The sequence below is a fragment of the Hyperolius riggenbachi genome, chromosome 9 (genome assembly GCF_040937935.1).
Source record: "Hyperolius riggenbachi isolate aHypRig1 chromosome 9, aHypRig1.pri, whole genome shotgun sequence".
Lineage (NCBI taxonomy): Eukaryota > Metazoa > Chordata > Amphibia > Anura > Hyperoliidae > Hyperolius > Hyperolius riggenbachi.
This window is the reverse complement of record NC_090654.1, coordinates 282,836,925-282,854,767: the sequence shown is the minus strand read 5'-3', so window position 1 is coordinate 282,854,767 and position 17,843 is coordinate 282,836,925. Positions and strand designations below refer to the sequence as shown.

General features: G+C 43.5%; 1 protein-coding gene across 3 annotated transcripts in view; it reads left to right on the top strand.

The window, feature by feature from the left end:
• BEGAIN (brain enriched guanylate kinase associated) overlaps window positions 1-13,606 on the top strand; it is a 255,067-nt gene extending 241,461 nt beyond the window's left edge. For 2 of the 3 annotated variants that reach the window (XM_068254702.1, XM_068254704.1), the window contains 2 exons: window positions 1,034-1,117; window positions 6,467-13,606. In XM_068254702.1, the coding sequence (XP_068110803.1) occupies window positions 1,034-1,117; window positions 6,467-7,840 (1,458 nt within the window). In that variant the 3' untranslated portion in view covers window positions 7,841-13,606. The remainder of the gene's footprint in view (window positions 1-1,033; window positions 1,118-6,466) is intronic. The other variant, XM_068254703.1, reaches the window with a different exon arrangement.
• The last annotated feature ends 4,237 nt before the right edge of the window (window positions 13,607-17,843 follow it).

Below are 17,843 nucleotides of genomic sequence, written 5' to 3'. Positions count from 1 at the left end.
GAGGCTCGAGGCTATGTTCACACTTACCCTATAGCCTCGAATATAAGTCAACCTCGTGTATAAGTTGACTCCAATATTTGACCCTCTCAAGCTGGAATTTTGTATTGACTCAAGTATAAGTCTACCCAGCAACGTTAATGGCTGCACTTGGGGACCAGGAGAGGTAAATTACTGCACTACATACAGTATTGCAGACCCCCCCCCCCTGACCCTTAAGTGCAGCCAATACCTCCTCCAGGCCTCCAAGTACTGCAATTATCCACTACCCTTCCAGCAGCCCACTATCCCCCCCCCCCTTTTTTTCCCCTTGCTGTGGCCAGGCCTTTTAGAATTATGTTTTCTTGGCATTTCCTTTATTAAGAAAATGTCACTTACCACTGGGTATATTGCAGCAAATGGGAATGTCACTAATAGCACACACATTACTCAGTGTGCTCAGTGTTGCCCGCGACTCGTGTATAAGCCGACCCCTATACTTTTACTTAGTAAGTCAGACCTAAATTCCTAGACTTATACTCGAGTATATACAGTACATACATATGTATTTTGGCACAGATTTTTCAGACATCACATGGATTCGTATGTGAAAATACATTTGTGATTTTCCACAACAGCCCAATGTAAAAATAGGATGCAAACAGCACCTGAGACGAAGCAAATGATGGTCCATCCACACGTACACTCCAAACAAAAAATGATCATTGGGTGTGTGGTGGTTTGCGTTTCATGATTCAGAATAAACAAGTGCAAACGTTGGCGGTTGTAAACTTCGACTGAGTCTACAGAGACAAATTTGGGAAATATTAAATTCTTCTGCTGGTAGATAAGGGAACAAAATGTAAGAAAAAAAATTCAATACAGTCTAAAGAAAATATGTGTTCTCCTTTCAAAGGCCAAATGTAGCGTAAAATGGACATTATTATTATTAGAGTTGGTTTTATGATGAAATACAACATTGGCTCAGCGTAATGTTAATGTAAGCTCTGTGAAAATGCCTAACCGTAATGTTCCTTATTCCATTATGTCATCGTAGGAGCTGTACCGGAAAGACTGTAACTTGGCGTCACAGTTATTGCAGTGCAGCAAAGGCTTCTACCGAGCACACAAGCTATCAGAGGTAGGCGTAGCATTCATTAGCTGTATCCTAGTGAAGTCCCAGCTAGTACATTTGTATGTAGTTTTAAAGAGAATCTAAAGTGGATAAAAAACAAACAAAAAAAAACGCCTAGATACTTACTTAAAGGGGAACTTCAGCCTAAGCAAACATACTGTCATAAAGTTACATGTTAATTAAAATACCGTATATTCGGGCGTATAAGACTACTGGGCATATAAGACGACCCCCCCAAGTTTTCCAGTTAAAATATAGAGTTTAGGATATACTCACCATATAAGATTACCCCTCTTCCAATGCACACCAAATAAAAATTAAAAAAAACATCATACACTGGTGCTATGTATGAAAAGATACTGGTGCTGTACTGTATATGGTACCCAGTAGATAACAGTGTACATGGGATTAACTGGTTCGATTGGTCAGCTCTCCCTCTCCAAGGTCAGCTCACCTTGTCTCCCCGTTTATCAGAGCGGTATGGAAGAATGCCCATAAAACCTGCCTCTTTCACCATTCTGGCCCCGCCCTTGTATCCTATTTACCTCTTTCTCTGCCTCTCAGATCTCGCACATGTGCACCTGTGCAGTTTCACTACAGTCCTCAGCAGCGAGATCTGAGAGGCAGTAACAGGATAGGGCGTATCACCCGGCATCAATGACACCTGGTGTATAAGATGACCCCTGACTCTTCAGAAGATTTTCAAGGGTTAAAAAGTAGTCTTATACGCCATAATTTACAGTAGATAGGTAATATAATCTCTTACTTACCCTGTTTTAAAAGAACAGGTAAATGTTTGTGATTTCATGAGGGCAGCCATCTTTTTAATGGGAGCAGCCATCTTTTTGGTTGAAAGGAGGTGACCGGGAGCATGAGACACAGTCCCAACTGTCCTGTGTCCTGATCACCCCTCCCAGTTGAGTGCGCTAGACTTCAAATCTCAAATTAAAAAAAAAAAAAAATACCACCAAAACAGTAGAACAAGAACAACAACATCAGGAATCCCATCATGCTTTGCACAACATCAGGGGAAAAATGCCCGGGAAGTTTTCTTCTGTGCAGCTAAAAATGGGTCTTGGGTAAGAAAAATAAAGTTCTGATGCTGTGAAACTGTTAAAGAAACACCAAGCCTTTTCAGTGCTGCTGAGTAGATTTTTAGTCTGGAGGTTCACTTTAAGGAGAGGGAAGGCTCTGGGTCTTAATGAGCCATCTCGTTGCTCTCCCGGTCCCCTCGTTCCAGTGCTGTCCCTGCTGTTCAAATCTCCTGCCGCGGGAGGCTTCAGAAGTCTTTGAGAGCCAGAGTACCCCGAAGACAGGTGACTCTGTACTACGCATGCGCGAGTGTGTGAGAGAGTGTGCCTACGCATGGCGCAGTACGGAGCCCCCAGGCTCCCAAATACTTCTGATGCAGAGTCTCCGACCCTTCCAAAAGGTTTCATATTATAATGCAATGTTCTATTAGAAATCAGAGATCTCTTTGACTTTTTATAGAGCAGTCTCCGACCCATCGGTTGGAAACTACTAATGGGGAAGCCAGCGCAGGAATGAAGGGATAGGGAGAGGGAAGGAAAGGCTCTATAGGACTCAGAGCCTTCCCTCTCCTTAGGTAAGTATCTTTTTTTTTTTTTTATTAACTTCAGACGTACTTTAAATAGGGATGGTCAGAATTGCCGGCTTCTGTTACTGCGGAATACCGATGGTAATGCGATGTCCGATTTCTGAATTTTTTTTTTTTTTTTTTTACAAAATACGTAATATTTTGCGGATGGCTATAATTTTTGCGTACATTCGCAAAATATTACAGATTCTGTTAAAAAAACGATACTTTACATTACAATATAGTTGTAAACAGTTAATTGGCTAAATATTTCTGAATTTGGAAGCATTCAACCGATCAGAGAAGGCAGAATTTTTAAAACAGAAATCGGATTGCCATGATAATTATAGGCCAATTAAAAAATTTGGATACAGCAAGTATTTTCGAATCTTTCGATTGGCCTAAAATTTCAGAGGTTTCCCGATTTTCATGGTAAATCATCTCCTTCTCTGATTGGTCCAATACTACTGAGTATTTCCGATTTTTCGATTTACCGCAAAAATTAAGAAAATCGGTAGTACTCGGCAGAACAACGATGGAACGATTGGCCCGATGGAGGAACGGGAAAGCTTTATGCTATCCAGAGGCATTGTTCTTCTAAGGTAAGTATCAAACCTGAAGTAAGTTTTGTCATTTTAGGTTTACTTCAATTAGTCTTGTAGGCACTAATAAGAAATCGATAGGATATATACAGAAATTTTTTTTTTAAATAGTCTATAAATTAAACACAAATTATTACCAGGCTATATTCTCCAAATCTTTCCTATAATTGAGTAGAGTAGAAGAAAAAACGGGGCACCACTCCTTAAAATTAGAGATGGGCCGAACGGTTCGCCGGCGAACTTTGGGGGTTCGCGTTCGCCTGGACCAGGCAAACTTTTGCGGAAGTTCGATTTGCCCCATAATGCACTATGAGGGTCAACTTTGACCCTCTGCATCACAGTCAGCAGGCACATTGTAGCCATTCAGGCTACACTAAGCCCTGGAGCCCCCCCCCCCCTTATATAAGGCAGGCTCGCCGGCCATGACACTCACTCGTGTTTTTTGTTTGTGTGTGTTGCTCACTGACACTGACATTATACAGCCCTATCTGTTGCAGCTGGACCTTGGTAATTGTTATTACTGAGCCAGCCAGGCCCTGCCTAACTATCTATACTGGGACACCTACCTATGCCTACCTAACTACTGGGGCACCTACTTACCTATACGGGGACACCTACCTATACTAGGGGACCTACCTATGCCTACCTACCTATAGTGGGTCTCCTACCTATGAATAGCTAACTACTGGGACACCTACCTATACTGGGACACCTACCTATGCCTACCTACCTATACTGGGTCTCCTACCTATGCCTAGCTAACTTCTGAGGCACCTACCTATGCCTACCTACCTATACTGTGACTCCTACCTATGCCTAGCTAACTACTGAGGCACCTACCTATGCCTACCTACTTATACTGGGTCTCCTACCTATGCCTACCTACCTATACTGGGTCTCCTACCTATGCCTACCTACCTATACTGGGACTCCTACCTATGCCTACCTACCTATACTGGGTCTCCTACCTATGCCTACCTACCTATACTGGGACTCCTACCTATGCCTACCTACCTATACTGGGACTCCTACCTATGCCTAGCTAACTACTGAGGCACCTACCTATGCCTACCTACCTATACTGGGACTCCTACCTATGCCTAGCTAACTACTGAGGCACCCATCTATGCCTACCCACCTATACTGGGACTCTTACCTATGCCTACCTACCTATACTGGGTCTCCTACCTATGCCTAGCTAACTTCTGAGGCACCTACCTATGCCTTCCTACCTATACTGTGACTCCTACCTATGCCTACCTACCTATACTGGGACTCCTACCTATGCCTAGCTAACTACTGAGGCACCTACCTATGCCTACCTACCTATACTGGGTCTCCTACCTATGCCTAGCTAACTACTGAGGCTCCTACCTATGCCTACCTACCTATACTGGGACTCCTACCTATTCCTATCTAGATACAAGAAGATAATAAGATCATTGCTTCATTGTGGACAGACCAAATTTGATCAGCTGGACAGTCACTGTTGTTCTATCATTGAGCTACCACAGCCCGGCGACCATATGGGCTGGAAAACTGCCACGGCCTGCACTCTCGCCATGCTGCGCACCAGTCCAGCATGGCCGTCACTACGCAAACAGCTATTTGCGGTGCGTTACACAGTGAGTTTGGTGTGTCAGTGTGAAGCAGAACTCTAATTACTCCCTGATTGATGTATACACATGCAAGATGTTTGAAAGTACTTTAGGCCTGCAATTTAGCATTCAATGTGATTTCTGCCCTTAAAACGCTGCTTTGCGTCACATCCAGATTTTTCCCCGGGACTTTGGGCATGTATCCCACTCCGCCATGCCCCCCTCCAGGTGTTAGACCCCTTGAAACATCTTTTCCATCACTTTTGTGGCCAGCATCATTTTTTCTATTTTTCAAAGTTCGCATCCCCATTGAATCCTATTGCGGTTCGCAAACTTTTCCGCGAACCGAAAAACGGGGTTCGCGAACCTAAAATCGGAGGTTCGGCCAATCTCTACTTAAAATCCCTTTATTCCGGTGGGGTAAAAAGGAGGTACATAGCAGTGGGGGTATCAAGTGCCTGACAGCTGTTTCGCTGGTTTAAACCAGCTTCTTCGGGGGCAGATTCTGCCTCTGAAGAAGCTGGTTTAAACCAGCAAAACAGCTGTCAGGCACTTGATACCCCCACTGCTATGTACCTGCTATTTCCCCCACCGGAATAAAGGGATTTTAAGGAGTGGTGTCCCGTTTTTTCTTCTACTCTACTGGATTACAAAGACTTCGGATGAGCACGCTCTATGTCCCAACCCCGGTGTGTCTGTCCTGCTGCATTTGGTGCCAGGTACTGCTTTTTTCTGCTCACATTTCACTTTCCTATAATTGTTAAGAGAATTATGTAACCACTTTAACTGAACACTATACTGTTTATGTATAGCCTGGGTACTTACATGTCAAAATATTGGTCCTGGAAGTTCAGAAGAGTAGCAACAATTAATACAGCCCTATCTAAAAATATGACAGCCTAATTAGCACAATAATAGCACCTTCCGTATACCTAATTGCACTCGATTGTACCCTTATGTCGGTGGCCACCTATACAGCCAATGACAAAGCTCAAAAATCCTCAGCTAATCATTGAAGTGTTTAGGAATGTTTCGTGGGGTGATTATGACTTTCAGTTGATACACATTTTATGCAAACGTACACAGCTTGCAAATGTACTGGACTGGTCCATTTCTAAGTTGCCTATATTTGCATATCATTTCCATAACATTTGCATCAACTTGTAATTATTAGCATCTCACTGACCTCCCCTTTTTTGGCAAGTAAGACATTATCGTATATTCCCTATTTCAGCGTTTCTGCCTCGGGTTTTGCTTTAAATAGAGGCATGTTGCCAGCGTTTCTTAATCAGCAGTAGTATCATGAGTCAGGGGGATATTTTTATCAGCCGCCAGTCTGGGGTTCCAAACACACAGCCCAATCAGTTCATGGGCAGACATACGACATAATTAACATCAGACAGTGAATTAATCACGGGGCTAAAAATAATGCTATAAAAATAAAAGAATATATTTGTCTCTCGTAACCGTGCCTGTTAGAAATTGTTTGTGTGCTTCATCTACAAAATTGTAACTCGTTGCCTTTTTTATTTCCTTTTTACTATTTCTTCCCCCGCAGCTGCCAGCTGACTTCCAGGAAAGCGTAAGTGAACACTTGGAAAAACATGGGTGTAAACTAACTGTTCCCCTCTCTAACGCAACCTATGCTGACAGCGTTCCTACTTGTGTCATTGCCAAGGTGCTGGAGAAGCCCGATCCCAACAGCCTGTCTTCACATCTATCAAGCAACTCAATGAGGGAACTTAGCTATGAACATGGAGGTCAAGAACCAGAGGAGAAATTCCGCCAGAGGCAGCAGTTCAAGTCGGAGATCTACTGCAGCGACACGGCCCTGTATTGCCCCGAGGAGAGGAGGAGAGACCGGAGGCCGAGCTTCGATGTACAGGTGAAAGACGAGGTCTTCTTGCGATCTCAGAACTCTACGGACAGCACGGTAGAAGACGGCTTCCACTCAAGTTTCTCCCATGAAGCCTTCAATGAATATGTAGCATCTTTGCCAACGTCCAGTTCCTACTCCAGTTTTAGTGCTACGTCTGAAGAGAAGGAGAACAACCAAGCCAATACGCTAACAGCTTCCCAACAGGCCATATACATGGGAAACAGGGATGACCTCTTCGAGAGAAAGTCCACCACTGGCTACGAACATGCAGCCAGTCCAAGGTTCGTAAAATCAAAGTCTGTCCAACACATGGAGCACAGTCCGGAGAATGCGGTCTCTCCAAATTTCACCAGGTCTTCCTCCTATGTAGAGGAGCCATTTCACTTCTCAAGAATCCGTACTCAACAGACAATGGGATCTCACAAGTCGCACAGCGAGTGTAGGAGCTCCAACCTCTCAGAAGATGATCTTCCAACGCAGTGGAGGCAACTCAGCGTAGAAGATATTGGTGCATACTCTTTTAGCAATGACGGGCGACTTTCCCAGTGCAGTTTTACGGAACAGTATTTTGCACCAAGTCCAGTTAAGCAGTTGGAGAGCAGAATGAGTCCCTTGTATGCCAGTTACAAGCAAGACAGTTTTTCTGAAGGAGAAGAGGTTTGTCAGGGCAGAATGGGAGACTCGTGTTTTTTAAGAACAGACTCTGGCTTGAAAATTGACATCAGTGCCAGTTGCAAACAAGAAATGCTATCTACCTTTAAGTCAAAAGAAGCAAGAGACCAAAAAAGTGAGCGGATGAGTCAGTTAGGGAGTAAGAGCATAGACTCCAACTCGTCGGCCAAGAGGGAGTACGTTGACGTCAGTCCAAACAGCTCAGCCGAATCCCTTACTCAAAGTCCCACAGAGGCTCCGGACCTACACCAGTCTTCCATTGACCAAGGACATGGCAGCTTCCATGGCAAGCCCCAGCCATTCCAAAGAACTGGGAGTATCGGGCTGACCAGAAAAGATAGTCTTACAAAAGCACAAATGTACGGCACCCTTTTGAATTAACGATCTTCCAAATTACAATAAGCAACATTGCAGAGAGAGAGAAGACGTACGTACACATTAACGCAAAGGATGCTGGGAATGCTGTGTTTTTTTTCTAATGATTCTGCCATGCCAGTATTAACAGTTGTTTATCTTGTGTTTGTGTAACTTTGCACTTTTGTGGAAAGCTTCCAATTCGAGGGGTAAAAAAGAGAGTATTTTAATGAACCTACAAGTCCAGAAGCAACACCCTTTCTTATCAGATTTGGTAGTGCACAGCAAGAGAGGACAAACTTACTGTGTCATTTTTTGCACCGTTTATGCCTATGCAGAATTTTAAAGTACCCATTTTGAGCCAGTAATTAAAGTGGACCTGAACTCTTGCACAGGACAGTAGGAAAACATAGAGAAATGCCCCCTGTATGTATTTAGAGAGTTTAGCCTGTCTAATTCCCCCTCATCTGTGACTAGTCACAAGTTGTAATTTGATATCTCTGCTGTGTCAGCTGGCTGCCTTAGCAGAGCAGCACATTTGTAAACACAGGATGATAACAATATGTCTGCTACCGTGACAGCAGGAAGTAGATACCCTGGAGATTTATTTTAGGGTTTGTATCAGCTGTAACAAAGAAATGTTTTTTTAAAGGTTATTAAGCTGTTACTTATCTTTTAGAGCATAGAGGAAGTGTTGAGTTCATGTCTGCTTTAAACAATATATGTAAAGCTAATACTATTGCCCATGAAGCTGTAAATAAAGTTATATGTTTAGTTATGTCCTGACTCATCCAAATAGCATAGGTTGGGCAGATAGCTAAACAAAGTGCTGAGGACGGCCTCAAACTTTATCAGGCCAAACGTTGTTAAATATAAATCATAAATGGTATACCTACTAAATGGGCAAGTTACTGAAGCTTAATGGATAGTTTGTGGGTCTCTACAGGCAAAGTAAAGACAGGTCACAAAATGGATGATTATTTCCTGTCCTGCTGTGCACCATCAGACTTATAAGAAGGGAAGAGTAAGACCATTTGAAAAAAGGAAAAAAATTAAAAACATTTTTGAAAATTTTAACCAAATCCTAAGAGCAAGGTAAAGTAGAACACTTCATACATAGCCATTGAACCCAACTTTGAAGCTAGCCATACGCGAATCAACTTAAAGTGAACCCGAGGTGGTAAAAAGAAAATGGATACTTACCGAAGAAGAGGCAGATTTGAGGATCCTAAAGAGGGTTCTGATGTCCTCCTGGCCCCCATCGTTGCCACTCGCTAGCCCACAGAGCATATCCGACGAGCTTGTTGAATATGTTTGCGTGGCTGTGCTCCCCGTGGTTACTGCATGTATGAGCGACTTTGGCTTAGTGCGCAAGCACAACCACACTTTGAGCCATGCTCATTGATGTAGCGGACTACGGGTACGAACATCAAGGCGGTCCCGGGCAGCGGGGTTGGTCTGGAGGAGCAGATAGGAAGCCTCTGGAGGATATAGACGGTTCCAGGGGAGAAGCCCGTGCTATCATAGGGTGGCCCAGAGCTGCTTTGGGGCCCAAACTATTAACTTTCCCTTCCTCCGACACAGGGGACTACGCTTCAGATCAGGTGGCCTTGTGGCTACACTTGTTATAGGTGAGAAGATCATGATGGTCACACTTGCTTTATGACCCTTGTGAGATGGGCCCCAAGGCCGTGAAGGGCACCAAGGGGAGGCAACGGAAGGGGTTGAACATTGGGGGGGACATCAAAGGCCACTAGAGGCTTCTTCCCTCTTAGGCAAGTTCTATATTTTTGTTTTTGTTTTACTTTATGCCGTCTCGGGTTCAATTGACTTTCAGTTCTTTGATAAAAATATTGACTGGTGAAAATGAAAATCACGCTGAATCGCGAGATTTTGCACGCAAATCGTGGAGCCGAACACGATCGCGGGCAAAGCGCCAAGTGTGAACCGGCCCTAATTAATGCAGAGTTCATTTTGTAGGGTAAGTACAAAGGAAGTACAAACAGGAGAGGACAGTAGAGGTGAGCGTATGTAAGCATGCTTCTAATTTCAGTTGATCAAAAAGGCATTGATCGAGATTCGAGAGGTCTCAAAAATGTGTTGGATATTTTTACAATCGACGCAAATTTTCCAACCTTTCTTGTGGAGGTCATGTAGTCTCTGCAGTACGGATCAATCGCCTTTGGACAAAAACATTAAAAAAACTCCAAACTGATTTGTAGTGGATTAATTGAAACAATTGGTTTGACTGCTCAGTGGACTGGAAAAATTGACTCGTGTATGGCTACTTTAATATGATTGCATTGCTGCTGTCCGGTTGCAGGAAACGGGGTGATTCAGGTTTCTGTGATGCAGAATATTTGCAGTCACATATTGCAAAATGAAACCCCTTGATTTAGCAGAGATAACCCATGCTTCTCAGGCTGCTGAGAGATTTTTAGTCCCTCAAATGTTGCCCCCTGCCTTAAATTGTAGCCCAGAATTTTTTTTATCAAAATATAATTTTAAAGAGTTGATAAAAAAAAACTGAAAATATTTTACTTTTGAGTGGATGGAATTGTGCTGGGTCAAGCAACAGTAAATTTGATGTCTAGGCGAGACTTCTAGCCAAATCAGCAAGTCCTAGCTCTGTATGCCTTCTGAGGTCTTTGTGAAAGATCTCAAACTCTAAAGCAAGGCAAAATGTTCCTCCTAGTGTGCCCATAACTACCCTTATTTCATCGACCTGCAACCCTTCTCTTCTCCCTCAGTCTCCCCCTCCAGTGCTCCTCTGCTGTTCCCTTCCACCACTTTGTCCTCCTGTGGTTATTTCTGCTTTATTCCTCCAAGTCTTCTTCTCCTGTTGCCCTCACCAGTGTAAGGTTGTGCATAGAGAAGGTTAAGAGGAGGAGACAATTTTAAAGAGGGATGTTTTAAGGAACATATTTAATAATAAACGTGAACACCAAATGCCAGACAAACTGGGTGGCCATGGACCTGATAATCTCACTAGGCATCACACCATTGCCAATGCCTATGGGAAGCTGACAACTCATGTGCCCCTCCCCTAAGTATGGCGCTAATTAGACCTCTCTACAGTAGAGCAGAGATCAGAGCTCATGGACTCCTAAAGCTGGATCTCTCCACCCTGGTCAACAAATGGTATAGGAAGAAGGTCCAGCCCACCCAGAACCCATTTCCCTTTGAAATACATTTTTTTTGGTGAGTCAACCCTTTAATACTGCTTTGAACCAAAGCAAATCTCAACTACAATCCCACATTGCTAAGATTGTAGATTCACTTTCTTTGTGGCCTCTTTTTTTTTTTTTTTTTAAAAAGGCATTAGACCATTAGGTAGCGCTTGGCAAGAAAAGCTGTTGAAGCTGATTAGCATTAGGGCAGAATGGCACAAGTGTTGGTTTGTAGGGTGTTCATGTGTACTAATTAGCTTGGCAAAGAAACAGTATGATGCCACGTGACCCGGTCATCTTTGCTGCAGTGGGATGTATTGGAAGTCCAAAGTTGCAGGGACTCTGGTCTGTAGTTGGTGATGCTTTCAAAGGCAACAGGCCTCTTAGATGGGCGCCATTGGGCCTGGGGCACTTAACATTTTAATGCACAAAACTCCTTCAAAACTGTGAATAAATAAACTTAATTTGAGTTTGCAGTCAGAGTGTCCCGGTCGACGGTGGTGTTGAGGAGGACAAGGGGAGCCTCTGGATTGCCAAGACCAATGTAAGTATCTAACTTTTTGTTTCCCGGATAGTAAAAAAAAACCTTAAAATAAGAGAAGATGAAAAAATACCTCATACGAGAAAAAAATGGGAAAGGGCCAATATGTGTGAAAGTTTAAGTCAATAAAACACAGTTTGGGTTGGTAATTGATCCTGCTGTCTTGAAGTTCCTTTTCTGGGACCCCCACCTACTTCAACAGCCTTCATCGCAGTCTGGCTCACATCTTGTTGTTAGACTTCCTCTTCCACTTGACGAGGGTCTGCTGAAGATCCATTATCTTTGAGGTCTTCCACCCGACTAACAGGCTGCCACCAGTTTCTCCTTTGTTTATAGACTTGGCTACATAAGCCAGCTGCGTGGTCTGGACAAAATCATAAATAGAGTAGGATTCCAAGGAAGTCTGTTAGTTAAAAAAGCTTGAAGACTATGGGCCTTCTTCAGACTCTCTTCAAACGATGTTAAAGACTGCGATATAGAAGCCATTCAACTGTCTAGGATGATGGCTGGGGTCCTCTAGATTTTAGAATAAAATACAAACTATGTGTTTTATTGACTTTTCCACACCTTGGGCCACTGCAAACCCTGTCCCTTGCCTGTCCATGCCCTCCTAAAGCACTGTCCCCTTCTTGTCCTTGCTCCTCTTTCCTCCACACACAAGCACTATTCCTGGCCAATCCAGGTCCCTAACAAGCATTGTACCCTAGCATGCCATGTCCACCACAAACCCTGTCCCATGCCTGTCCATGTCCACCACAAACCCTGTCCCCTGACTGTCCATGTCCACCACAAAACCTGTCCCCTGCCTGTCCATGTCCACCACAAACCCTGTCCCATGCCTGTCGATGTCCACCACAAACCCCGTCCCCTGCCTGTCCATGTCCACCACAAACCCTGTCCCCTGCCTGTCCATGTCCACCACAAACCCTGTCCCATGCCTGTCCATGTCCACCAAAAACCCTGTCCCCTCCTTGTCACTGTCCACCACAAACCCCGTCCCCTGCCTGTCCATGTCCACCACAAACCCTGTCCCCTGCCTGTCCATGTCCACCACAAACCCTGTCCCATGCCTTTTCATATACATCAGAGTCCCTTTCCTCTGCATATCCATGTCCACCACATACCCTGTCCCCTTTCTGTCCACTATAAATCCTGTATCCTGCCTGTCTCTATCCATCATAGACCCTGTCCATGCCTCCTTATCCCCCGCAAGCACTGTTCCCTACCTGTCCATGACAACCTCACAAGCATGGCTTCCTGCCAGATGTCCCTCCCCACCCACAAGCACTTTCTCTAGCCTATGTCCCCTACAAGCTCTGTTCCCTGCACAACCTCCGCCCCCCTACCACCACCACCTCCACCACCACAAGAAGCACTCTGCCTTGTATTCCCGCAATTATTGAATAATTGTTTGCTTTTGGATGATCTGCTTAGAAAACATATATTTAAAAAAATTGGCAACAACATTCCAGCCGCATCACCAACTACAGTCAGGTCCGGCACGGCAATGTGGCCAGTACTGTGTATACATGAGGCATTTTCTAGTCCGTGGTAGAGAAGACTGACTCAACAGACCCTTACCAGCCCCTCATGTACTACCTCACAAGTAATTGAGGGGCGCCTGTTAATATTTTTTTCCTGTAGGCTTGCATTTATATTGGTAATACCGCATGAACTGTCCTTAATAGTGTCGTATTTTGCATTATTCAATGAAAGCACCAAGTTGAGTTGTTTTCCCCTTTTTTACAAGGATTGTGTTTTTAAGAGCGTGTTTCTAAATGAACAAAACTTTGAAAAAAAAACAACAACAAAAAAAACAAAGTGGAACAAAACCCGCTGGTTGTCCCCAGCGTTCTGATATTGATAAAGTTGGCGGATTTAATGTACCTTTATTAACCCCTAAACCCTTCTCAGGAATAGGTTTCCTTACCGTCATTTTTGGAATGGTGTAAATGTGAGAAGCAGGGCGAGATTCAAAACATTCTATTTGTTCTGGTTGTTATTCTGTTTTTGTTTTTTAGCTTCTTTCCCTTTTCTTTTAACTTGTTATTGTACCTATACCTTAAAGAGAACCAGAGACGAAGCACCCTCATGTATTTTACCATATATATCAATAGGAACATGACAGTAAACACCTGCTCTGCTCTTCGTTTCCTTTTTCACTGCTCAGTTTGCCTGTTATCAGCTCTGATAAGATTCCCCGACTTAGCATTCAGTCTGGCTTTGCCCCATAATGATTATAGCTGAGTCAGTCTTCTGTGAGGTCTTTTCAAACCCAAGCCTACCCCCTTGTGGCTCTGCTTTCCTGCTATGTATCCTCCTAGCAGGAAATCAGAGCCAAAAGAGGGCAGGCTTGGGCTTGAAAAAAGATCACAGAAGACAGATTCTGCTATAATCATTACGGGGCAAAGCTAGACTGAATGCTCAGTCAGGGATTCTTATCAGAGCTGCTAACAAGCAAACTGAGCAGTGAAAAAGGAAACAAAGAGCAGGGTAGGTGTTTACTGTCATGTTCCCACTGATTTATAAGGTAAAATACATGAGGGTGCTTCGTCTCTGATTCTCTTTAAAGAGGCCATACATGATACAATCAAATCAATCGATCTTCGTATTTGTTTCAGTCGTATAAAAAATTGTAAAGAAACTTTTTTTCAGTTGGAAAAAAAACTATCAATTTTCTATTTTTTTAATTTAAATACACATTTTATCGGTTATGTTGGAAAAATCAAATAGAAAAATATCAAAGTAATCAATCGTTTGTTAGATACTTTGGGAAAAATCACTCAATAGTGTATGGTATATTGGTTCAATTTTTCGGATTATCCAATCAAGTGGAGAAATTAATCAGATTTTTTTTTTTAAAATTACTTTTCAATTCAAGAATTACAATACATGTTTCTGTTTGTAACATTGAAAAAATCTGACCAATGTACCACACTCACGTGTGTTCAATTTATATCCAATTATGAAAAAAATTGCTGAAAACTCTGAAAAAATTGCTTGGGTCTGTACATTAAGAAATTGATAGTTGACACCCTACAACATGCAATTTTCATAAAAATTGATTATAAAAAAATACACCACTCCCAATTAGCTTATATCGAAAAAAACGAAAAAAAAAATGTAATCAGATTTCTTGAACTAATAAAAAAGTTTTCAGTTTTTCTGTACAACTGATCGTTTTATATTGAATTGCCATAAAATTGGATAATTTTATTGTGTCATGTGTGGCTACCTTTAGTGTGATTAAAGCGTGTTAAAATTAGGCTCTGATCAAAATACTGCAATATAATGTAGTATACTAGCATGACTCAATTTAGCTCTGTTTTAAAATACAGACATGTGACCCATAGTTCTTATAAAGAAATGAGTTCCAAAAAAAAGATTGTGAATCAGATTATTTTTGAGAATGTGTCCTTACACCCTGCAACCAGAATACTATCAGTATAGGCACAACATAACAGCTCATGCTGTACCTACCAAAGGAAGATATGCCAGTATTTTAAAAAGGAGCTAAACTAAGTAATGCTAGTATATTGCATTATTGATCAGGGATACATTTCCAGACATTTTAAGCACACTTAAAGGACTACTGTAGGGGGAAAGAAAGAGTTGAACTTGCCTGGCACTTCTAATGGTCCCCTGCAGACATCCTGTGCCCGTGCAGCCGCTCACCGGTGCTCTGGCCCCGCCTCCGGTTCACTTCTGGAATTTCCGACTTTGAAGTCGTAAAATCACTGCGCCTGTGCGGCCGTGTCCTCGCTCCCGCTGGCGTCACCAGGCGTGTATTGCGCAGGCGCAGACCATACTGGGCCTGCGCAATACGCTCCTGGTGACATCAGTGGGCGTGCGGATGCGGCAGCGCAGGTGCAGTGGTTTTCAGACTTTAAAGTCGCAAATTTCAGAAGTGAACCGGAGCATCGGTGAGTGGCTGCGCGGGCACAGGACGTCTGCAGGGCACCATTAGAAGCCCCGGGTAAGTTCAACTCTTTTTCCCCCGATCCCCCTACAGTAGTCCTTTAAGTGTGAGTTTACTAACACTTTAGGTGTTGCAGTGCAACAAGTATCAAGTGGACGACACAAGCTAATTAAATATTGAGTAAAAGTTGTAGATAAAGTTTGTTTAGATAGTTTTTCTGCATGCAGTCCAAACTGCTGTAGTACAATATCTGAACACCATGCGTTTGTGAGTCCAATAACCGTAACCATACCTCTCCACAACTCTTATAGAATACCCCCTAAGGGCGAGGTCACATTGGCACCTCTACGCTACCTGTACATCGACATCCCAGCATGTCTAGTGTGCCAAATAAATGGTGCAACTGACAGAAAGCAAACCTGAAATGAAAAAATAATAATAATATTAATGTACTGTATGCATAGTACAGATATAGAATACAGCATTAGTACCAAAGAAAAGAGTCTCATATTTGTATTTTCAGTTATAGAGCTTGTTTGATAACTGCATCATACTGTCACAGTGGATACATATGAATTGGCCGTCGGGAGACTTGGGCGCAGGATACAGCCAGTATGGCTTATCCTGCTGCTGCACAAGTTCCCGGTGGCGTTAAATACTATTCCCCCTCCAGGTCCACGTGGATGGTGGGGAATGCTATTCAGCTATTGCTGCAAGGCGAATTACAGTGTTTTAGAAGCAAATTCAGCTCCGTCTTCTGACGGCGCCGAAGTTATTGACTGTGCACTACTATAGCTGTAATTCCTATTACAGCCTATGGTGGCGCCGTCTGCACCCAAATCTCCTGCACTGTAATCACAGCGCTCGGTCACAGTTGCAGTTTTAAAACCACACTCTATCTTTTAAACTATAAAACACAGCAGAAATAATGACCCTTTGAACTTTCCTGCAGTAAAACCTTATCTCAAGGTGTCTCTCACCGTTTATTGGCTTTTCAAGTGCTTCAGAAAACAGGACTGTATTGTACCCAGTCGGTCGAAGAGCTCAGAGAAGCTCTTTTGCATAGATAACACATGAAGTTATTTAACGCTTCCTGTACTGGAAACAATATGAGACTCTTTCCTTTGCTACTAATGTTCTATTTCTTAGCTGTATGACACGTACATATCATCTCATAAGTTTATTTTCACTTCAGATTTGCTTTTAAGGTGATATTCTATATTGACCTGATTTAGGTGAAAACACAGAGGTAGTTTAGTAATTGAATGCTAAAATTAAATATACAATTAATTTGAGATTAACATAGAATATGTGGACCAGCTGGTTAACCACTTCGGGACCGGCCGCCTAACCCCCCTTGAGGACCATGGCAATTTGCATGGAGGGGGGGGGCGTTTGGGGGTGTCGGGCGGGCAGATCCCGTCTGTGGCTGGCTGGGTATGGTGTCCCCCATGGAGGCAAGTGTCCCCCCTGTAGCTGGCAACTTTCACTCACCTTCCAGGCTCCAGCGATGAGCCACAGTAGCCACCTCTTCTCCAGCCGGCATCTCCGCTCCAAATGACGCTAAGGTCCGGGTCGCGGCTTGATGACATCATCAAGCCGGGACCCGGCGCTGACATCAGACAGAGCAGAGATGCCAGCCAGAGCAGAGGGGGGCGCCGATCGTCGCAGGAACGGCAGGGAGGTGAGTGGATCCTCTTCTTTCCCCCCTACCGCCGCAGCTGTCAAAGTGATCACTACGATCCGCCGGCGATCGTAGTGATCACGTGATCAGCAGCCATACGCAATGGTTGCTGATCACTCGGGGGAGATGCCAGCTGTCATATGACAGCTTAATCTTCCCCTCCGGGGGCGCACGATCGCGTCAGGACGGTTCTTTAGCGCGGACGTTGAACCAACGTCCGGTCAGAACAGTAGCACCACCTGCTGGACGTTGATTTAATGTACCTGGTCTGCAAGTGGTTAAATAATTGATGACAACACAAATATAAGCTGTTTCGTGGCCTAAATCATTTCCTCAGGCCTGTGCCACAGTGACTGGCCGAAGGGGCCTCTTGTAGCGAAAACAAGTCAAGGTTTGAAGATTTAAATAGGAACTTAACTGAAAGATAGTAGTAGAGGGGAAAAAAATAAATCAATACATTGTAAGAAGTTGAAAAACAGAAGATAGATTAAGGAATGAGTAATTCGTTCAGGTTATTTTATCCACCCTGAGTCGGCTGGTCAGCATCTTTACTACGGGCAGACAAGGAAAAAACAGACAGCACCAACTGCCTTTTTCTATAAACACACCCAAGAACAGGATATCTATCTATCTATCTATCTATCTATCTATCCATCCACAGAGGGAGATACTGCTTGCTTGTCAGATGGAGACAGCCATTATTTCCCACAATGCAA